Below are 24,705 nucleotides of genomic sequence, written 5' to 3'. Positions count from 1 at the left end.
ATTTCACAAATTTAGCCCCAAAAGGGCCAATCTGGCAAGCCTGGAATACATTGCTATATCTCAAACTCACGTACGCAGTTACTGTGACGTCATAGTGAAACATTGTGAAGCAATTCTCAACAGGTGTGATACAAGTCTTACGAACGATGGTGCAATCTTGGCTCATTTTTTAGGAAAAATTCCATGACGTAATACGCTAAGATTCAGTAGACCTGAACGGTTTTATATGACGTTTGATTTGGTGAACCATTGTCGGGAACAATGGCCTACGTGTCTTAAAAGTGAAAAAAGATTTATTTATTCGAAACTATTTTTGTGGTACCGTATACTTTAAAATTGAATATGTGCTTTATTTTATATCAATAACATCGTGGCCTAATGGTAAAGGATGAGGTAAAGTATGGTACATGTTCAGAATAGACTAAGTCTTTCCTGCATCATTTGTGTGATCTTTGGTCATGCTAATATAGCCAGTTGACTGGGGGTACTTTTGAGCCTGGAATAATAATTTCAGCGGCCCGAAAACTTTCCAAAGAGCCCGGCAAATTGGCTAAAACATTTTGCCATAGTGCATTTTTAAAAGTGTTTAGTTTTTGGGACCCGGGAATGTGATTGGTAGGTTACCGGGCCAAAATCATTACTCGACTTATTCCCACTTTGGTATGCAAGGAAAAATACAATCAGTACCGTTTTTACAGTCTTCGGTTCTGACTCGACCTGAAATCGATCCAAGATCTACAGCACCAGAACCGAAGGCGAAACCACTCGGTTACTGCGCTAGTCGCTTCTCCCTGATAACAACAAACTTGGAGAAATACGGAGAAATGAACAGACATTTGCGCAGCTGCCTCAGGCTACAAGTAATCCACAACTCAAGCAATCGGCTGTTTACTTGAATTAGACTGAGTAAAAGAGCGACTGGCTGCTTAGCAGTACTGCTGAAAGAATTGATAGATAGCAGGCTTACAGGCAAAATGCGTAATTCTGTAAAACGTTTTGTAGGTTGAATAGGTGCTGGATATAGTAAAAGTAAAACCTATAAGGCAAAATTAGTAAAGAAAAGTTAGAATATAAAATTTTGGTTAAAGTTTTTTCTTCAAAATGATGCTACTTTTCATATATTCAACGTTTCTGGTGGCTGTAGTCTCTGGACAAAACTTATCCGGTAAGTTTTGTAACCTACACATGCTGTTATGAAATATGACGATGGTTAATAATATCCTTTTTGAAACTGATTAGCCAGTGAACTGTAATTGAACGCAATTTAAACTTGTAGGCTAACTGTTTCGTTGTGTAATTTCATGCAAGTAAGGTTAAACTTGGCTTAGTAGGCTATTTGAAAGTAAATTACGGGTGATAAATGGTTTGTTACTCGTACATCTTACTCTCAATGTAATGTACTTTCCAACTGACAAACGAATGGCGAAAACTTGGAACCTTCCGAAAAAGTTAACTTAAACTAAGATCAATGCAAAGAAGACATAAACGAATTATGATTGGCTTAACATGGCGAGACAAAAAAACTGCTGAATAAATTCGAAATCGAACAAAATTACAGGATAGCCGATTGTGATAACTATCAAAAAACTAAACTAGTCATGGACGGGTCATACAGCAAGACATCAGGATAACAAATGGACTAACTAACAAATTAACAGCTCGGACACCCTGAGAAAACAAACGCAAACGAAGAAAGCAAAAAATAAGATGGAGAGACGATATTGACACAGAATGTGAATCAACAAACTGGTGCATAAAAACGCACGATCGACTGAATTGGCAAGAAAAGGAAAAGACCTTCGCTCAGCAGTGGGCTACCACAGGCCAAAATGATGATGGTGGTGATGCCCCTTCAAAAGGGGCCGGGAGTTTAAAGGAACCATCTTGCATCTTTGTCTTTTGTTGTGTCTTGTCTTAACTTGGGATCTGAAGATGTCTAGTGCTGGGCCCATATTATCCTTTCAACTACCCTGCATCTACGTAGAACTCCAAATTAAAATTTATCCTGCATTCCAACAACTTGGTTTGGTTTGGTTTGGAATCTTTATCCTCGGACTGACAAAGCCTTGATAGGTTATTCCTGGTACTTGTAGAGGCTCTTGACGCAGGGCCGATTACCGAGATTGGCAGAGTGAAGTTTTCCGATTGTTGAAGTGTTGTTGCCAGGTAATTATTCCATTCACTAGGTGCCGCTAAATGGAGAGCAGTCCTGAAATGCGTTGCTCAAGCGCATACCCCGAGAGTCGAACCAGCGCCGCGTTATCTTGAGCCCGACGCTTAACCACTGAGCTAACCGAGCGGACACTGAGCTAACGGGGTATGAGCTAACTTCCCAACATACGACGGCTTTCCTTTCGCACATATAGTTTTAACGTTGCTAGATGATTAGAACACATCTGTTGATTCGAACTGTAGCTCATGAACAATGTTGTACCACCTTGCACAACCACCTATAGCCTTGTAGGTCTTGCCTTTTGAGGTAAAGGCTCAAGGAAGGAAACCTCGATAAAAACTGCCAATTGTGGAGTGGCGCCCCGTCAACTATAGCGCTTGATTTCTCTCATGATTATGAACAGTAAACTGTTATAGGGAGAAATGCCCACTGTCCTTCTTAGGGCTATGACCTGAACTGAAAGATGATTAGATTTCAAGCAATAATAAGTTTATGGTGTGTTCATTTGGAAAATGTAGTCAAGTTTTTTAATTTTTCAGAAGGAATTGCTACTCCATCACTTACTCTAACTACGCCCTCTGACGACTTGTTTGGTGAAATCGTTACAACGACTTCCACGCCTCCTGCAACAACTACGACAACAGTATCGACAACTACAGAACCACCACCAATAATCAACTCAGGTTTCAATAGACTGAGCGAAACACTTGTTTGGTTAACTTGTGACTCAATTAAGAGCTATTGGATGTTGCAAATATTTGAAAAACAACATTTCAGAATTTCTCTCACTCTTCAAACGTTTGGATCATTCTCGGTTAGGCTACTGGTGTAAGTAACTTTTTATGCAGTGACAGGAAAATATAAAACAACCTGTTTCTTTTTAATGCTTCCCCAAATTAACGATTACAGAATTAACACCCCATTGCTTTTCGTTAAGTGCTTGAGAGAAACAGTATGCAGACGTTGAATCAATGTAAAAAGTGATTAATTTGCTGGCTGGCTGTGCTATTAATCTGAAGTGTCGAGGTTGTTCATTATAGGCTACTAACTATTGTCTTGTTGCTCTTAAAGGTTTACCGAAACCAACGGGATTATCAAAGACAGGAGCAAGTGAAACAACATTAAGGTTAAGATACAATCCTCCTAACGACTTCTTGACAGACATCAGATACACCGATTTTCGTGTGGAATACATTACTTTAAACAACTTAAACAAACAAGGCTCCTGGTAAGTGTCGACTTCGGTTCTGCTTCACACCTTGTTTTTCAATAGCACGATGCGTTCTTCTGGTGTGAACTGTGTAAGAAAGTATCATGTTATTGAAATAAATGCCTGGTGAACAGCCTCATTCAATTTTTAGCACCTTATTTTTGTTACACATCTTAAAATTTACGTTTTCTGGCTTTTACATTTTTTGGCTTTCGGTTGTATGTTTTATAGAAAGTAACATATTATTTTTGTGACGGTTAAAATTACTCAAAAACTAACTAAAATCATTTAGATATTTCACATGACGTGCAAAAGTTTAAAAAAATAGTGGGCGATTAGCAAGTTGCGCCATGAGTAAAACATAAAGTTTTGAGAAAGCGAGCAAAATTGCTGATATTAAAATGGTACTTGTAAATTAAACAAAGCTTCCCTGACAATAAACTTGAATTGTAAAATTGATAATTGTAAAATTGGCTTGAAATGTAATGGAGCTTTTGCATATATTTGATATATTTCACAGGGAAGCAATTGAAATTCCGAAGCGTTCCGATGCCAATAACTTGGTTTTAACAAACTTACTCCAAGGCATCCTATATCTTGTTCGCATGAGAAGTCAGGCAAGAAATAATGTTGGGACTCTAGTATTATCATCTCCTACGGATTCCATCTTTGCCAGAACCAGTAAGAATACTGCTGCCGGTTGCTACGCATTTCATTGCCTTATTATTAGATTACATTGAAAAGGTAAATGTGAATCCCATACATGCATCCAAGCATCGAGAGATAAGATAAGGTTCTCATTACACTAAGTATTTGTCACTAATGAGAGTAAGGTGGCCAGTTTCTTTCTTTCGGTCGCCTTTCCTTCAGCTACTACACTCCCCCAATTTGCAGTCTATAATTTACCGGATTACAAGACTTTAGACTACAGTAGAATTACCATACCCAAAAATCACAAAAAAATGGATCCGAGTGGCTACTTCATCCCTTCCATTCTCACATACAGGGGCAACCCGCAATGTTTAATGTTTTTACATTTGTGTATGTGATGACACCTGCTTTTGCACCTGGAGATTTTAAATTAGAGGATGCAAAGCTACCTGTCAGCTATTGGCTTGTCATTCACAGTTGGAAGGCCACCTTTTTCTAATTTTTAGGATATTGTACTTTTAATAGGGTATATAAGAGAAGTGAAGTAAGTTAGATTAAAATCATTTTACTTTTCTGTTTACCAATAAATTTAAATAAAGCTGAAGCTTTGCATCTTCTAAAAAACTAATGTTGTTGCAATCAAAGCTACGTTAACGTCCACACTATCAGAATGGAATCGATATTTAAACTATAAAAGAAACTTGATGGCGTTTTAAAGTTATGTTTTTTTGAAATATGAGATATTTTGTTTGTCATTTTTTATCTGTTTTTTTTGCTCAGAACCAATGAAAGTGACGCGTCTGACTGTAGTTAGGTCGCCTTCTCATTGGTCAAATGCTACTGTCAGTTGGAACAACCCACCATTAGAAAGCATCGAAAGTTCAACCTTTGATGAAGCGGTGCTTACTTATTACATCGAAGGTAAAATGAGCGATTTTGTTGGGTACTAAATACTTATTAATCATTTTGTGCTGATCCCTTGTGATTATTTAAGCCAACTCCTTTTGCGAAAAGTAAGGATTTTTACAGGCAATATATGAAATTGTTAGTGTCATTGTAGGTCTACAATGTAACAAAAACACTCATTAAACTACGGATTTCGAAGTACCATCTTTGAAAAATTCATTTGATAAAAAGTTGTGATAAACGCAAAGGTTGCCAAAGTAGGTTTTATTAACTGATTAGAAAATATCTGGCGTGTGGTCACAGCGGTAAACCATAATCTCTTCGTGGGAAAATTGTAACATAAGATTCCCGAATCCGCTCGTCTGCATGTAATGACCGAAAAAGAAACACTCCTTTGAAACGTCTATTCAAATTTGTATTTCTGTAAAATTAGCCACCTGGCTGTCGAAAATGGGATGCAACGCCGTACACCACTAAAACTTGTCACTACAGAACAGATTACTTGGATAAAAGACGGAAAATTTGTCCAGCTAGCAAGCAATAAGTAAAACAGTTAAATTTGCGACTCACTTTCAAGCAACAATTTTACGAATGACGAAAATAATTTTCAATATCTCAAACTCACGTACGCAGTACTGTGACGTCATAACGAAAGACATTGTCACGCAATTCAAACCGGTGTTCAAAGGTAGTGATGCAATATTTCATCAGGTCTTACGACCGATGGTGCAATATTTGGACATTTTCTAGCAATTTCCATGACGTAAGATGCCAGCTAGGTTAAGTAGACCATAACGGTTTTATATGACGTTTGATTTGGTGAATAATTGTCGGGAACAGCGTGGTAAATTAACGTTTGAAATATTTCAGCTGGGGTTATCGTAAGGAAAAAATATTGAAAAATTTATAACTCGCCTACTCAAAGAATTAAACTTTGTAAAACATTTCCTGTCTTGAAATCGTTAGAAACAAAACACGTTAATTTGAAACTAAGCCTTGACATTGGAATTAGATAAGTAAACTCCGAGAAAGCTTTTCCAGAGCGGGCAAGCTTGTAACTATATTCTATTTTTTATTTTGTAGGTTTATCGTCAGAGCAGTCTCTTTTGTTTCCGAAAAGAAACGTTAGTTTCAAAGTAAAATCAGTTTTCAACACAAACCCAAGACAAAGTGTTACTTTTCCTATTGTGGCGGGCGCCCCCTACCGGTATGAAGTAGTCACTTACAGTGGTGACAGAGACCGAACCAAAAGTGACATAGTCAGCATATCAAAAATTATAGGTAAGTTTTTTTTTACTTGCAATACTCGTGAAAACATTTGTTAGAGCATTTCATCTGGTCATGTGCATTGTGCAATAGCTTTTTTCATACGTTTGGTCTGGTATCTGTGGAGAGTCCCTCAAGGCTGTTGAAGAACACTTTATGCTACGTTAAGGGAACTTGTTTAAGTAAGTTTCCCTATCCCGTTCTAACAGATTTGACACTATCACCAAATTGTCTTTATGCTTTGTTTTGTTTATTAAACTGGGATTAAAATAGATTTTTACACCACCAAATTGTAGAAAATAGAGTAGCCTAAGTCGCAACCATCTGGACGGCATCTAATATTGCAAGAAAACTAAAACAGTGTTGCCTTTCCTTTGAGAAAGCGACTTTCTCGCAAGTAAAGGCGCAAAAAAATTTCAAGCAAGGTGCGAGCACACTTGTAACCTTTAACCTGAAGCTTATGTTATTAAATCGTCATCAAAGATTTCTTTAACAAAGCTTTCTCGTTGTGTAGAAATACCAGGTCCCTTATATTTGTTAAAAACAAATTACACTGAGACCTCAATGGTGGTGATGTGGACCCCAAGAGAAGACGTAGCTAGCACAACAAGCTACAGTATCACCTGGTCATACGAAGGTTCAAGGGCGATCATGAATGCAACAACAACTTCTTCAAATTATGAAATTACTGATTTGATTGCTGGTGGTCTTTATGTGGTCCTGGTTAGGTCAATTCAAAAGGACAATCTATTTGGAAGGATCTCAGATGCATCTGTGTTTACGGCAAGAACAAGTACGTACATTGCCCTAACAATGGTAATGGTGATAGTAGTAATGGCAATTATAATGTATTGACAATAAAAATAAAATGAAATTGTTGCAGTAAGCTAAAAAGAAAAGAAAAATAAAACAAACTTGATTTGGAATGAAGAAAGGATATTTTTGACTTGACATTTTTGTACTATTTCGTTTTCAGAGCCAAGAAAACCAAGTGACATAGTCGTCATACAACGAAGCGACACAGCGTTGCGACTGAATTTTACCACTCCCTCTGATGACACCATCGATGAAGTGATTGTGACGTATCAAGTCACGGATGATTACAGTTCAGAGAATACTGCCAGAAAGAGTGAAGGTGGCACAAACGAGGTGACTATTATTTTCAGCATTTCAAAATTGATCACAAAATATATGGTAGCCTTCCCAGGAATAGAAAAATCTTCCATTTTACATTGTTACATCTAAAAAAGTAAGAAAAAAATGATGTTTCGTTTGTGCTTAAACGTGATAATGACGTCAATGTTTTGCCAATAAGTTTCCAAACATTGTCTGACGTCTGTGTATTGTGAACCACACTCAAATAGAATAAGGACCTTCTGATGACCCCCTTTCAGGGTGAAACAAACTGTAGAGGTTTTAGAGACTAATAACTATATTTGATGTAATTCGTTGTGCTTGACTTTTTGCTTGGCATTGAGCACTTTTTGTAGTATTAATAGTATTTATTGTTGAAACACTAAATTATATACACACTGAGGTAGGAAGAGAGTATAAGAGGTAATCCACAAATCTTTACAACATTGTAACATTGACAAAACAAACCTAACAAAAATCTTTGCTTATAATCTTGATTGATTAAACTAAAAACTATTTGATTTATTCCAAAGGTTCTTCTGGAAAATCTTCAACCAGCTGCTCTGTACACAATTCGCGTCACGGTCTTAAGCCAACTTGAAGCTCAAACTAACAATTCAGAGACTTTCTTTGCCAGGACAAGTCAATAGATGTTTTGTTTTAACCAGATCGATATACAACTGTACTTGGTTACAAAAAAAATTGTTGTTTTCTTTTTTCACTTCAACCATATTGTACTTGATTCTTCATACGCTTATGATTCAACATCTTACTGATTTGGCTTTAAGTTTCTAAGTTTTTTTATTTATCCGGTTTGTGTTCTGAAAGTAGATAGTGATATTATGACGTTATTACCTTCCAGAAAACAAGTGTAAATGACGTAGTCTTCATGTAACTATCTATTCTTGTATGTTTCTAAATCATTTGATGATGCCACCACAGGCAGCAAAATCCGTCTGCAGATGTTAAAGTGCCTCTGACAGGTAAATAAATTCGCTAAATTTACATAAGATTCCAAAAAGATGACACTAACAAACTTCCCTGACCAGCAAATCGTAAAAAATATCAACAAGCTACTAAGTTACACGCTTGCAAACTTTGGTTGACATCGGCGAATCTGGCAATCATTCAATTGCGAAAATAAAAACGGCAACAACGCTGTGACGTCACAGTAAGCGGGAAGGATACATTCTTTCTCTGTGATGACTTGGTAAAGTATGGTACGGCTACTGCAAAACGTGAATGTGTGTGGCTCTGTTGGTCTAAAGCAGGGGTTCTTAACCTTTTTTCCCTTATTACCCATTTCTGTCCAGATCAAAGTCCCATTACCCAAAATCTAATTTTATCTATTTTACCATATTAAAAATATAAAACAGCGTTATTCAGCAAAAACAACATTTAACGTAAAGAACGGCATCAATAGTTTCAGTGAGACATTTGCGCTGTTTTTGTGTACAATCGATGCAATATTGGGTGCGATTTTGGATACTGCACAAAGCAAATCTGACTTCAGATCTAACAGCTTGTTTCGAAGTTTTGACTTCAAAGCAACAACACTTGAAAATGCTGATTCACAGAGATAAGTGGAATGAAACATAGTCAACAATGTTAGTGGTTTTGCACAACTTTTGGATATGCTTATTGCTTTCCCCATCATTCCCCAGAATTTTCTCAAGCTTTCATCTTCAAAAGAATATAGCTCGCTCGTCTCAACACTAACTCTAAATGTACACTTAGCTATATAAACTACTTCAAACAACTGCTAACAGCAACGCAGCCATCAAGCTTGCTCATAAAACAACTGTAACTGAACTGATTATACAAGAAAAATCTTACTAATATGTCACAAAAATGAAATACATAAAACCGGCAACAAAAATGATGCGAAAAATAAATCACTATGACGAAAGAATTCTAAAAATGATAAAATATCACTGTGCTTGTTTGGTTGTTTTGAACGGACTCAAAACATAAAAAAGCATAAGTAATAAAGCAACTTTACCACTTACAGAGCTCTGTGACATTGTTTGTTACATCTATAATTCTAAATATTCTGGTTCAGCTGATTACCCACCTGCTATCCTGAAATTACCCACATGTGGGTAATTACCCATAGGTTAAGAACCACTGGTCTAAAGCATGTGCAAATTAAGAATTACTGAAATGAAAAAGTGAACTTATTATTACTATCAGGTTTCGATCAAATAGGTTGAGTTTACGTTTATCAAACAGCATCTCAATCCAATTGAAATTGCAGTTTCATAGGGCTACAATTTTCATACTTTTTTATTTGTCCTAATCTGGCTATAGCCATTTGCAGTGTAACAACAGTATCTCACAAACAGTACCTTTAATTTATGGTTGAGGCAATGCCTACAAATTGCTGTTCATGTGACATTGTCAGTGACAAAGACCGTGTGCTTTCTTTTCCCACTTTCCCACAAAACAAGGTAGGCTACTGAGAAGAAAAGGATCAAAGTTTTCTTCAAGTGTTCGAAAGTGGGATGGGCCATACAAAACTAGTCGTATATGTTCACTTCACTGAAGATGATTTTGTTAATACCACTAAAGTAAAAATGCCTACAGGCATGTGTTGGAGTGCATACTACAAGGTGATGCTCTCGGAAGCAACAATCGGATTGTGATGCCGTCGCCCGTCATGCATTGTTTGGCGAATCCGAAACAATTTTCCAGATCCAGATGGCCGTTACACAGGATTTCAATGGCCAACTGAAGGCACATTATGAGAGAGAGAGAACTTTTATTTATTTTTGAATAGTGATGATGAATTAAATATGAATGATGATTCGTACGATTTCTTCATTTTTCACTTAAAGTATATTTTAGGTTTTGTAGGAACGTATCCAGTAGGCTACAGTTTTATTAAACTGCAAAAAACAATAAATCTTCGAAAAAAGCAACCGCTTGTACCAACTCCGACCAAACTGTGATCCACCAATTACATCTAGGAAGCGTTTGTTTCATCCGTTGCTAACGACGTCCACTTAGGATGACGTAATACCACCAAAGTCGTCCCAGATCAGTGAAATATGGAGTTTCGCCTGTGGTGGCGCTGCGGAGCAGTCGTTTGATTAAATTACGCCCTAACCAGTCGAGCTACGAGGTTAAGATTAAAAAGTTCGCTAAGTGTAATTCTGCGCTAGGAAATGCTTTAAAAAGTTACTATACTTGGATCCAACCTGTCAGGGGCACTTTAAATCAATGTAAAAATGGCGGATTTTTCTGTCTGGGACAGGCTTATGTTCTCTGATAGAAAAGTCTTTCTTTACCACAAACGATTAATCGTTGCATTTTCTGTATTTTACCTCGCACTTGTTTGTACAAGCAACAATTTTGGTGTGGAATTTATCCAAGGGAAAATCACACGTTTATCACAAAATTGATAAATAAATTGAGGAAATCTATGACTATTCTAGAAAACCTTGACCACAAATCGAAGGTGGATCAAAAATGCATTCTTTCAAATTCAAAACATTCCAAAAAACGAGGCTGGTCTACTGTTGTGGGGAGGGGAATAGTTTTTTTTATAGATTTTGCACAAAATACCGATTTGATTTAAATTTTACATTTTCGGATAAACTGTTGTTCGATGAATTGTATTTGCATCTCTTAAAAGAAGAAAATACTTTCCAGATCCAACGTTGCCGCGTCGCTTTCAGGTCAGCTCAGAGAGGGCAACAATATTTGCAAGCTGGTGGGCACCGCCACTGTATTCATCCGCGCAGTGGAGTTATAAAATTGATTATTATCCAAAAGATGACAGGCAAGATTTAACATGTTTATTTATGTTAACATGCATGCTATGAATTGTCGAATTTTTTTTTAAATAGCTTAATCTTTGTGCAATTATGAGAAAAAAGCATTCAAAAAATATAGAAGCCCTAGTCCGTTGATAAACACTTTTTTCAATTAGTTATGATGAGACTCACACATCTTCATCAACACAATATCAACAACGGTAAAACACCCTCATCAACACAACATCCCCATCCACACAACATCCACATTAACAAAAGAAGTCTACCTTTCAATTTCAACGATGCAGCAGTTGCAATAGCTATTGTTATTTTTTCATGTTTATTTGTAAAGCTTATATTTTCAGAAAACAAAACCTAAGTTTATGCCAAGTAAAGGGGCAGGATTATCATAAAATTCGACTCCGTGACATTGATCCGGGAAGAGGATACGTTGTCGCCATAACAACGGTGGCTGGAAAGAATTGTGATCGAAATTCCGAGGGAAATTACGTCACATTCAGTGACACAACGCAGCAAACTGTTTATACACGTGAGACTATAGGGATACGTAGCCTGTAGAAAGGTTTGTTGTGACTTGTTTAATTGTTGTAAGTTTACCAGAACATGGTACCAGCTCAGTGGCCGAGTGGTTTCGCCTTCGGCTCTGGTGCTGGTAGATCTGAGATCGATTCCAGGTCGGGTCAAACCGAAGACTTTAAAAACGGTACCGATTGTGTTCTATCCTGCATAGCGCAGTGAGAATGAGTCGGGTGATAATGTGATAACATCGTAAACCTGAAATAAAATTAAAAATGAGCCCTGTCGCTAAAAGACCTTAGCTGTTGTAGAGCGACAATAAATAAAACCATAACATTATTATTATTACCAGAACATGGTATTTGATTTAATTTTTGGAAGATATAAAGCTTTGCTTAAACGTCTTAATACTTTAATTTTTTTTTTAAATGAAACGTTTAATTAAAAGCGGTGAGTTGTAAAAGAAGCCTCCTGGATGACCGACTACCTACCAAGCGAATGATGCTTTAAGGAAAAGTGCTGCTGCATATTTTTCAAATTTTCAACAAACTAAAATCTTAACGTTATGATCGTTCAAAGCTTTCCTGTTCAAGTCTAGACCAAAATTTGAAGTTGCACAAAATTGATTTGAAGCAATTTGTGTTCATGTCATCTTGCATTGAGATTTGTAATTTCACTTACAGAACTTAAACTAAAAAGAAATTGCAGATTTAGGAAATATTTCACCCAGCATCTGTAAACAGCAATATTTACATTTTACTAAAACGTCATGATACGTCACGATCATGCAGATTCATGTAGTAAGCAAATTGAGCAAAAAGTTACTTTTTGTTTATCTCTTGGCCAACATAGTTCGATTTCAATACAGTTTTACTTGTTGGTTCTCCGAGATTTACTTTATCATTTGCTGGTGAATTTTTGCCAGTAAAACTGACATAGCCTACTGTGTCAGCCAAATGAACTTGAAATAAAGGTGTCGTTTTAACTTTTTACTCACTACCGGGTTAACATGTTAAACTTTAGGGGCAGATGGTTACAATACAATTTGGGGACATAGATTGCGTTTTTGGGTAAAGAGGTTACTTTTATTTTGTGAAATGTCCTATTCCTTTTTGTGTTTCATTTGTCGCTCTTCTGTCTGAAGATAGGCTACAACTCAAACAAAAGAGTAGGAAGAACTCAATTCACCGTGTTTCATGTATTTGTTTTTTAGCCGGTTGTGATTCGCGTATCTACTTCCACTATTTTAGTATCAGTAATTTTAAAGCTAATAAAAACAACAATCAAATTTGTTCACAGAACCGGGAAACCCAAGTATCAAATATTGGGCGCAAGTCACACTCAACTGGATTAGGATAGCATGGAATCCTCCCTCAGACGCAGAAGAATCTAGGTTTGAAAACTATGTCATTGAGGTAAAGAGGATCAGAGGAAAAGCGAGCTATGTGCCTTTCAAAAAAGAAGAATTTACTATAATTGTTGGCAAAGGTAATCTTTGATGCATGTTGCTTTTGTTACTTCCGGTTGTAACTGACGATGGTTGTTGCAACAAGAAAATAAGATAAGGAATACAATCATGGTAGAATAGATAACAATAAGTGGCTGAAGGCCAAGTGGCAAGACTGAGTAAAAAGATCAACAAAGAAAGAGCATTGATACAATGAGAACAGACAGGGCCGGATTTAACTGATGGGGGCCCGGGGCACTTTTAAATCGGGGGCCCTGTGCAAAAAAAAATTATTGCGCCTACGGCGCGAAAACCCACCTTTACGTCTACATTAGCATTAATTCAGTACTGCACAGCATTTTTCAGAAACTTTAAAGGCTGAAAGAAAGAAAAAATAACACAAAATCACATTTTTTCCACGTAGGGAGCCCGGGGCACCTGCACCCTCTACCCCCCCTAAATCCGGGCCTGAGAACAGATAAGTTTGAAACCAAACTACTGTACAGTAAATGCAAACGCCTATATGTCACTATACGAGCAAGATTCAAAATAGATTTTTGCGTCGCTGCAAAGGTTCAAGTATGCTTTGTTTCAGTTTTGAAACCAATTACTTATTCACTTGTTAAATAAATGATAGATTCTATACTTGATGATATGGTTGATAAGAAAGTTAATAATCAAAGTAACGTAACAATGACATAAAACGACCGCGATTCATCGTTTGTTGGGTTGTTGTTATATTATATACTTTTAACGTAATCCACGTCAGTGGTGTTTTCAATTTATCAGATCAGGGAAGTTACGTTTTGGAGCTTGACCAAGGGGTGGACTACAGAGTAGAAGTGACCACTGTTGTTGGGTCATCAGATGAAGAGCAAAGAAGCATTGTTATTTCTGGAGTCAATTCTGTTCAGTTCAAGACATGTGCGTCTTTTGCAGAAGCATTTAAGTTTTGAAATACACTGCAACATTTTACACATTTTGTCACAATCATGGAAGATACTCATTTTTTTCGAAGTGTTTTGATATTTCCGTGATGTAACGGTAGTTTACCCAGTGATATAGTGTTGATTGATAGCCTACTATGATTGTAGAAAAAAAAATTGTTTTTAGTAATTTGAGACTGAGACTAACCTTGAGACTGTTGTCATCATTTTTAGGTTTGTAAAAACATGCGCTGTTTTTTTTTTATGTATTTTTGACTTTATTTCTGTATCAATTTTGTCCTTTTAATTTTGTATTATTCTCAATATTTAGTTTTAACTTTTCTTGCTACTTTTTACCGGACTAAACGTTTCTACGAAATGTTTGAGACTGATTTGTTAGGCATCATCACTCTATAGTCTATACATAATCTTGCATTGACAAGACAGCAGAAAAACTGTCGGCTGTGTAGTCGAGTGGTAAGGGACTGTGCACCACCTTCGGAAGGACGCCGCTATGATGTCTAATCTACTGAGAGCACGCTGTCGGGACCTTGGAAAGACCCTAAACGAAGCCGTCTTAGGCAAAAATGAAAATCAGCTTCCTTGTCATCCTATCCATTTAATTCAAATCTTTTACCAGGCAATACCCTGGATATGACAAGAAACTGATTTTATTTGCTTAGCTTGTCGACTTTATAGCATTGATTTGATTCTTTCGTTCATTTTCAGGGCATCGATACTACGAGCACTTAGTCTTTCCTCGATTAGATTGGAAATTTACGACTTGCGGGAGAAGTGGTCGCGATGGGCCAAGCCAATTTCTGTGTGATGGCGAATACAGCGATACAAACCTGAACAATATGGTAGAAGTGAAAAATGGCATTCAACACTGGATAGCCCCCATTGATGGTAACTGCTGTGCCGTTTGAATTGATCTCACATAACTATAGCTGGATGTGACGCTTGTTCAGGCAATGTTGAAATGTTCATCTTCAAACTGAGAAAACTGCTTTCGAAGCTTTATCTGGCTGGTTCTAGTTCTTGTACACTTGTAGCTGCTTTCAAACCAGGGTTGACATTTATCAGTTATCAGTTATAGTTGGGCAGGCTAAATGTTTTGTACCGATCTAGAAATGTTCTGGATTATTTCTGTTTTTGCTTCACCTTCATAATTTCCGTTTAAAGAAGCCACGTAATCATAGTAAGTAAATTGCAGTATTGCAGTCGTCCCAAATAACATGGCTTATTCAAAATTTAAATGAATATCTCAATTTAAAAACGACTTTAGGCTGTGGAAAATTAACAGATTATTACAGATTGCTGTGCTAATTACTTCAAACTAATCTTACTTTGTCATTTTTTTAACTTTGCTTCTTTACCTTATTACCGTTCACCATGTTCGCATAACTGAATAATCTAAACTTCTTTAAGGTCTCTATCGAATCGTTGCTGCCGGAGCGGGATACGAAGGTCCAGGAGGTTTTGGAGCAACAGTGTCCGGACTTTTCCATTTGAAAGAAGGAGCAACAATCAAGATAGCTGTAGGGCAAAGAGGAAAAAGAATAGGTCAACGAATCTCCGCAGGCGGTGGTGGAGGAACATTTGTGGTAGCATCCAGTCTGGAAAGTCAAGGAGTGGAAGAGATCGATGAAACCGAAGCAATGCTCATCGCAGGTTTGTGCTGCCATTGTTGCCGCATGTATTACAGCGACGTGACGCTTAGACATTGCACGGCACCAGGATCATTGGCAAAATTCATGACCTCTGCGTCTGGTTTATTTCGGCGTTTTCAGTGTTCTTGGTTGATTAATTTTTTTGTTGAAAATTTGATAAAAGTGTTATTTGCTGTTTGTCAAGAAGGCGGAGGAGCGTCTCTCAAGGATTGGCAGTGATCTTTGTATTCTTATCTTCATGATGGTATGTCCGAGAAATTTGTTTTTGAATTATCCTGTTCATTGGTTTCCCATCTTGTGCTGATTTAGATAAAAAATTAAAATCAGAGTATTTTTTTTACTATAGCAACGACCTTACAACTGTATTTTGTATGATATGCCTACGAAAAGATTACATCAGTTGTGCAAATCGAAGAAGCATACCAAAGACAGGTTTAACTGAAACAAAAAGTTTGGATTGTAATTATAGTTAATAAATTGGTCATGATTTTATTTTATAGGTTGTCTTGCATTTTCTGTGTATCATCATTGATATATATTTGCCGTGACGATAAGTTACAGACAAATGTGCTAATACAGATATGGGCTGCATTGTAAGCCACATGCGGTACAGCAAAATTAGATAATTACACTTTTCGAAAGTTCAGAAAAGTTGAACCTATGTCCAAAGCATGTCAGCTTATTAATTTCTTACACAACTACAGTTTTCGTTGTGTGCCAACATTGGAAACACACCTTAAAGTTACTTTTCCGTGTTTTAAGGGGGACGACTGCTCCAGTTGACCCCCTGGATCCGCCACTGCAGTAAACTGCATGACAAAATGAAATAATCAGTGATTTTAAGTTTCCTTCAAAGAATATTTAATCGAACAACTCGTTTTTCTTTTTTAATATTAAAGTCTTAAAGCCTTGTTATAATCTCTATCTCTTTCATGTTTTTTTTTTTAGGAGGGGCCGGTAGTGCCGCCGCTGGAATGCCAAAGTCTTCTATTCCAAATGGAAGACTAAATCACAACGCTGGAAGCGGATCAGAATTTGGGAGAACGTTTGGAAGAGGTGGAATTGGAGATGGAAATCTTGCCACTCCTGGATTGCCAGGAGTCGAAGGAACTGGAGGAGGTGCAAGCTACAACGGAATAGCGGAGACTCCGAGGATAAGGAATATAATAACTGAAAGAGCTTTTCCGGCTGTTGGATTTTCTCCATTTCAAGGAAAATTTGGAACATTGAACGTTACTGAAGCTCTTGAATACATTCCTTTGACCGGTGGAAAGTATGTGTTGTATGTATCATGGCCACCTGGAGATGCGGCCTGATTTGTCACATTTTGCAGATTTTGATTACAGCTACTGCTAGTGCTTGACTGACATTTTTTGAGATGGTTTTACTTTTTGCGGTTTCCTAATGACATAAAACTTTTTTGTTGCCTTGGGGAAGCAGTAACAAATGAGAAAAAGTAAGTTGAAAAACGCTAAATCAGACTGTTATTGAAAAATTAACAGTCTGACTAAAATCTTCGAAATCAAATTTTCTTTGTTTTTCAACATGTGAGGATGTTAAAACCTATTGTGTCATCTGGGGAAAAGAATAAAGAAAGCGTAAAAATCTAATTTTTTGAAAAAATTATTTAAACGTTCGCCCAAAGTTAGAAAAACCTGGAAATTTATGCAAAATGTGACAAATCAGGCCGTATCTTTAGGTTGCCATGTATGTATGTAGAACATATAGTTATATGTTGCAGAAAAACTGACATGGATAAGTTATGCGCTACCTAAGGTTTCATGCTAGATAGGCTAACAATCATCAGGCTTTTTGTCGCTTCTATCTTTTTCGCGGCGTTTGTTATGTTGACGTGTATTGTTTTTGCTGTGATGGTCTGAAATAAAAAGAACTGAACTGAACAGGCTCAGCACTTATTCAAATAAAACATATCTTGTGACGACACAAACCTGACTTTTAGAGCAGTTGTTTTAAGACACAAACGTTTTACACACGTTCAAACACATAATATTAGTAGCAACCTGTGCGCTTTTCCATGCTGATAAGCTCATTTGAAATGTCAGGACTAGCTAACATTAGCCAGCAATCTGTTGATATGAAACCCTCAAACAACATCATATCGGTTATGTCATTCACGTTTATGTCGTCACATTAATACCCATAATCCAAGGAAGAATCACTAGATTAATCTAATCAAAAAATAAAGAGCCCAAAATGTAGATACCAAACTCATGTTCAGCAAACAAACGTTTCGAAAACTATACTGTCTTCATCTTAACAAAATTTATTTATAACACCATTTATAACACTGAAGATGAAGACAGTATAGTTTTCGAAACGTTTGTTTGCTGAACATGAGTTTGGTATCTACATTTTGGGATCTTTATTTTTTGATTAGAATCACTAGATATTTTTTATGTTGTCCAATGTTGCAACAAACACTGAAAATAAATCGAAGAGTGTATTTTTAAAAGTGCCAAGTCCAAAATTCCTAAACTAAGTTCCTAAATTCGAGACAGGCCGTACAACAACTCAGGCAGTGTTTTTACAAACCTCGTTTTGTTTGATGACTTTTTCTTTTATTTTAGATATGCAAACAGCGATGGTACATTTTCTGAAGGAGGTTTTGGAGGGGGAGGCTCTGGATACTTAACTGGAGTTGGTGGTGGTGGAGGATACAGTGGTGGTGGAGGAGGACCAATAGGAGGATATTCCGGAGGTGGAGGATCATTTATTAAATTTACAGGAGGAATCCAGCTTGCTGAGCTATCCAACGATCAAGCTGGATTTGTCACCGTAAGATTAGTCGGTAAGTTGATTGCAATATTTCATAGCTTCTTTTGTATTTAAAGTTATAGTAATTATCGCCAGTTGCCATTCTCTCATACAGTTGATTGCTCATCAAAAGAGAAAATATATGCTTCCATAAATTTCGGATTTATGCCAATTCGTTTACCGTCGTCAGATTGAGTCTGTTTTATACGCAATTATTGTTTGCTATCGATTTAGTTGTTTACTATGTTTTGTTTACATTATGACAGTGGATAAATTAATTATCCACTGCACATTTTTCCTGCATCTCTTATTTCAATTATTTGATTATATTCTAGCACCTTATCATTGATTTCAAAGCCTACTTTTGTTACGATATAACAACTAATGAACATTTTTGATAATTTGATCGCACAGTAGTCTGTGCAAAGTAGTTAAATGCCACCAGTGTGGTACAATAAAACTTTTCAAACATGAAACCATAATCACACACAACGACTCTTCCAACAGGTGTACCTCTTGTGTCGCCGATTCCGTTGACTTTCTATTTAGTTATATCGTTTGTGGCTGGCATTCTGATCGCGTTGGTGTGCGGATCCGGTCTGTACGGAGTGAGCAAGTGAGATAGATACCGTTTTATTACAAACAATTATAACGCTTTGGCGTACTTACTAGTTAAATCTCAACTCCATGTTGTGTACCTGAATTGTCAAAGCCATTACGTCATCATGAAGTTTATCCTCAATTTCAATGTGATTCCATAAAAGCAAAAACACTTTCCAACCTTGCCACATGCATTGCCAGCTCTTCCCACCTCAACGGAGTTCTGAGTTAAACACTATTTATTGGTTTTATAATTTGCTGTGTTGCACATAATCAAACGTGCAGTTAGCCCACTTAGGAAATGATAATGGAAAGTAGTAATTCCCAACCTGGGATATACGGAATCAAAACGAGTATGTGGTAAGTTTTAAGGGAGTTCACAAACTTAGTGATTTTAAGAAAATTACAAAATTAATAGTAGTGAGGGTCCGTGGTTTTGATAATTGGTGGGTAGAGGTTCATCTCCATAGAAAGCTAAATCTTTTAATTAAAACAACATTTCTTCAATAAAGCCAAAACGATCGGTGGCCTTAAGCTACTTATAAAGCAACTCTTGTTTTTCAGATGCACGGATAGGTATCTAAAGATTGATGAAAATGCTTTTATTTTGGAAAACAGGTTTGTATAAATAAACTATTGCAGAGTAACTTATGAACCGAAGCACGGTGCTGTATCGTATAGCTTAACTAAACTAAAGTTGAGTCTAAGTAACTTCATAAACAGCGTTTTGGAAAGGTTGTTGGTTAAAATCAATTTGCTGCTTTTACCTTGATGAATGTGCATGAGGAATGACTTGGATGTTGTCATCAAAGGTTGGATGCTTTCCAAGAACTTCTCAATGTAGCCCATGATAAAACCTACAACGTAGGAGTATTATAGGATTAGGATATATTTTTGACTCCAGAGGCTAAACGAAGAAGTTCTTAACTTTACTTACTTCATCCATTTCAGGCTTAAACTTTAATTTAATGTCCAAAAATTTTAATTTTCATTTAAGCTTTGAAATTCTGGCTTACTGTAAAAATGGAATGAAACATTTTATGAATAAAATATAAACTTGTCGCAGTCTGTGGCAGAAATTTGTAGGAGCCGGAGTCCCGGGCTGCGGCCGGACTGGGAGTGAATTAGCAGTCTGATTTTTTTTGCAAAGCAGAAGACGGAGTGTGATGTTTGCCAGTTTATACTTCTAACGTACAAATACTTACGCTGCACGTTGCGCAGTTATTATTTTTGTTTACATCTGTGGTTTTATTTTCTGAGCAGTCATTTTTTCATTTCAAAATATGATTTTATTTTCATGACGGGATATGGAAGGTACTGTAAAATTTATGGTATAAAAACCCGGTATGTGGTTTATGGTTTGCGCTTGGAATCCGAGTGGAGTTTGGAGTTAATATTTCCAAAATATTTGGAGCAAGAGTGGAGTTTGGAGTCGGAGTGCAGCGGAAGTTCAGAAAACCTGACTTCGTACTCTTTCGGTCTGTGGCCAATAAGACACCACAACAAAAAGCATTTCATCAGTCATACTTTACGTTACAAGACACAATAGCATTTATCGGATAAGTTGTGTCTTGAGGAAACCACTAGCGCTTATTGATGATATTTTTACAAACAGCTACTTGCCAACTGATGTGAGACCAGAACCGAATACCGCGCTTGTCATAGGAAACCCAAGACCACAAGAAGGTATGTTCACATCGTTTTCATTGATGTTCTAACCGACAGATATAGAAGGTGTTTCTGGGCAGTCGAGTGTAGCAAGAACTCAGCGATAGACACGTGTTTCACGTGTTTCGTGCTGTACTGATGGGCCCAGCCTTATGGGCGAAACACGTGTCTTTCGCTAAGTCCTTGCTACACTCGACTGCCGAGAAACACATGTTTTTTGGAAAAAGTCTTGATGGCTAGTGGGGAGGCTACACCGGTATGGTTAGCGAAACACAATGCTCGCTGTTCTATAGTGAGTAGTCAGGTAGTGCGAACGCCAGGATGATCGCTCCTTCTCAACTGTGATATAGAAGGGTTAATCTTTAATAAGGTAATAAGGTAAATATTATATTCTAAGGATAATATTTTGACCTTTGTATCTTTGTTTTAGACCTGATAGTAAGCGAGTCTTCCTCAACCTCCGAATCGGCCCAAGAGATGGAGGCAGCGTTTAGCGAAAGAGTTCAAGATAAAGATCCCGTGGAGGATCATTGCGCTCCTCGTGGATTGTCAGCTGGAATTGGGAAATCTAATGACACTAATCTCAGATCCGATAGGGATACTGATAGTCTTTCTTCTGTATCCAGTGTTTCTTCCATGGCTACAGGACTCACAGATAATAAGTTTGAGGTTGATTCAAAAACTGGAAAGTTGAGATATCGAGGGCGGAAAGTATCCCGAATGAACTCTTCCTTCACGGGATTCGAAAGCACAGATGTAGAAACTGGCAGAGAACACGACTCCAGTAGCAGTGACTCTAATAGTGAATACACTAGTGATGATGATTCTCTTCCACCATCTGCTCCTCCTGCTCCTGAATTAGTAAGTGAGGAACAAAAAGCGGAATTTCGCAAAAAGTTGAGCATGTTTCACGAGATGACGCAAAGGAGCAGGTTAACAGGCATTCCTTCCAAAACTGAACCTTCATTTGTGCCAAGTACGAATTTATGAGGATGGGTATTAAAAATGCCCTTTTAAAAACATTCTGAACAGTCTGATCAACGTATTCAAGACTACGTAGTTAACAAAATTATGAGACTCTGCATAGCGATAAATCGCATAGCCCCAGTAGATAATTCTATAATTGATCCAAGCATCGAGGGATGAGAAGATACGGTTCTCATTATAGTCTACAAACCTTTCGGCACTAACAAGAGTAGGGTGGCCAGTTCCTTTAGGCTGCCTATCCTACAGCAACTACGTTCATCCGGTTTATTACACCCTGGCAAGAGGTGTTTTTCAACAACCAGCTAAAGATGGGAATCGATCAAGAATTGCATGATTGGAAAGCAAGCGCCCTATCCGCTGCGCCATCTCATCTTATCCTACCCCAGTAATGGAGAATAAACAGATTTTGGATGATGATAGAATAATAACTAACTTTCTTATATTTTGTAATGTACAGTATTTTATAAAGTTGTTGCAACCTGTAAATTATTTTTCGTTTTCTTGCAATGATAATTGAGATCTATCAATATCAGTTATCACAACGATTTGTAATTTTTGTTGTGTTTTATTAAAGACTTTAACTGTTGCATAAATTCAACAATCAAAATGTAATAATTAAGTTTTGTTGGTGGTTTAATAAAACGAGATGAAGTGATAATTAAAATTAATGAAACAATAATATCTTGACTGCGTGACGGAGCTGAAGATCTGATTGATGTTGGAAAGGCCATCGGTTCGAGGCCCTTGTAAAGCACATGGCTGTATCTTAACAAGACGCTCAATTACTGGTTTCAAAGTGAACACAAATTAAATTCATACCCAGGTAATTCATATCTTCTTCTTCTTCTCTCGTTTGACTTGTAGTAGCTTAGATTGGCAATGCCTCTTCGTGCAGTCATGATACGGTAGTTGGGTCCAGTTGTCGAATACCAATGATTCATATCTTGACACACAATTAGTTGTTTTTCTTTTTTTTAAAGTCAGTTTATTGTAAAAACTATCTTTGTTTCAACTAAAAAAAATAATTAAGTTTTCACAACCCTTATTAAACACGTCGGTGTGTTATGTGATAGAGACTTATACCTAACTTCAGTTTAAGTAAAAACATTCATCGGATTTGTAGCTACCATGTTTTTACAACGTACCGTACTGTAACAGAACATGAGCAAGAGCTCGGGCGATGTGTTTCTATTGTACTTTTGTACAATACTTGTGAAAGTGATTTCGTAAATAAACGTAGTTTATTTTACAATGCTTCACTCCAACAGCTTGTGTGTAGCCAACACTTAGATGTTTTGTTGAAATTAAGTTTACACTACACTACACTTATGTTAGCTAATGTATCAAACAACGTGTCGCGTCTTCATAGAAATGTGGAGTCAAAAATTTCATTGGTGACAAACGCTTCTAGGAAGTATGAATGCAATGCAACAGTTGTTCCTGACAGAGGTAAATGCCAAGCAAGAGGCTGGAAATATTAAGACCACACGCTCTTTAAATTAGCTGAATAGAAGTTTTAAGACTGCCATTGAATATTTTAAATAACCAAATAAACTTTTACTCATTGTTTTTCGTATTTTACTGAGTTAATTGAATAGGCTGCTAAACGCAAAAAGTCTTAGATTGTTGTTCTACTTTTATTGCGGCTTATCTTCCAAGGAAAACTAGACATAGAAACAAAAATGTGTTTAACATAAGCAGAGTAAAATTTTCCAGAGAATTGGTTCAGTAATATCGTGTTTTAAGGCAAGTTTTTTCCAATCCCATCTTATTCTTCTATGGAAAGAACCTAGCCAGCCACTTTATCTGGTAAGATCCGTATCCGATCTGGTAAAGATTTGGACCAGATAAAGTGGTTGTCTGGGAAACTATTTTTGGCGTTTTTTAATGTTCACTCCAATCTTGAGGGTGTCATGAAACAAAGTGTGCTTTGAAAATGAACAAATAGAATATTTAGGAGTTGCAAGCATCAGCAAATAGGCTACTCGTCATATTGATGTAACCAGGGTTGTTGAGCGGATAATTTTGACTCAACCTGGTAGCCTACCAAAGAGATCTTTGAGTCCCAAATCAATAAGTTTCTAAGAAAACCACACTATATCCAAAAAAATAAAAAGTGGCTTCTTAGAGTTTTCGGGTCTCTTGAAAAGGTTACACTCCCTTAAAATTATCCTGGGACAGGATCCAAAAGTGCCCTTTGAAGCCCCCTGTCAACACCAGTACCGGTAATAATAATGTTATGGCTTTATTGTCGCTCTACAACAGCTATAATAAGGTGTTTTAGTGACAGAGCTCTTTTTTAATATTTTTATATCAGGTTTACTATGTCATCACAGTATTAGCCGACTTATTCTCAACTTTAAGCACTTGAGCATTGGGCTTCAAGAAAAGCTCTCCATTCAACGACTCAGTGCGCAGATATCGCTATAATGGCATCTGGACTGGAAGCCAAACGCTAGGCCTCCTCTTAGCAGCAAAAAAGATTGCCATATTGGCGGCTTTAATGCCAACTTTTAGAAATTTGACGTTTTTTTATGCATTCTCAGGTTGAAATATGGCACGGTCGCAACAACTTAGGCTATGGTAGTAATCATGCTGTTGACAAAATCAGCCCAAAATGCAATATTATGAAAAGCATCATCAAGATTCGGGAAAAGTTGCCTTTTCAAACCTGGTGTTTTGTAAATAGCCTTCTGCACATTGATGAAACAGAGTGGTGTAAACTATTTACAACGCTGAAAAAAAAAATAAATAAAAAAAAGCTCAAAATATAGTAGCCTATATCAGAATGCCAAAGTCAAAATAGCCTGCCAAACGCATTGAAAAAAAAAACGCACAAACTTCTCAAATTTGGCGTTGAAACCGTCAATATGGCAATTCTGCTTGCTGCCAAGATGAGGCCTACAGTTTGGCATCAAGTTCAAATGCTATTGTAGCGACGTTCACGCCTAGTGGATGAGAAGATTTACAGCCAGAACCTCTTAACTAGAAGCA

At 37.0% G+C, this 24,705-nt stretch overlaps 1 protein-coding gene across 1 annotated transcript; it reads left to right on the top strand.

Moving 5' to 3' along the window:
• The first annotated feature begins 1,101 nt into the window (after positions 1 to 1,101).
• LOC145779070 (uncharacterized) lies at positions 1,102 to 23,258 on the top strand. The gene is made up of 21 exons (XM_082590642.1): positions 1,102 to 1,165; positions 2,713 to 2,856; positions 3,245 to 3,401; positions 3,904 to 4,064; positions 4,815 to 4,955; positions 6,024 to 6,221; positions 6,721 to 6,999; positions 7,183 to 7,355; positions 7,874 to 7,982; positions 10,995 to 11,124; positions 11,464 to 11,648; positions 12,935 to 13,123; positions 13,872 to 14,006; positions 14,738 to 14,917; positions 15,440 to 15,682; positions 16,630 to 16,954; positions 18,270 to 18,490; positions 18,964 to 19,072; positions 19,621 to 19,674; positions 20,672 to 20,742; positions 21,155 to 23,258. The coding sequence occupies exons 1-21, from the start codon at positions 1,102 to 1,104 to the stop codon at positions 21,712 to 21,714; spliced, it is 3,828 nt and encodes a 1,275-aa protein (XP_082446768.1). The 3' UTR covers positions 21,715 to 23,258.
• The last annotated feature ends 1,447 nt before the right edge of the window (positions 23,259 to 24,705 follow it).

The sequence above is a fragment of the Aplidium turbinatum genome, chromosome 10 (genome assembly GCF_918807975.1).
Source record: "Aplidium turbinatum chromosome 10, kaAplTurb1.1, whole genome shotgun sequence".
NCBI classification, from domain to species: domain Eukaryota; kingdom Metazoa; phylum Chordata; class Ascidiacea; order Aplousobranchia; family Polyclinidae; genus Aplidium; species Aplidium turbinatum.
Note: the sequence above shows the minus strand (reverse complement) of the source record. Positions and strands in the feature narration are given on the sequence as shown.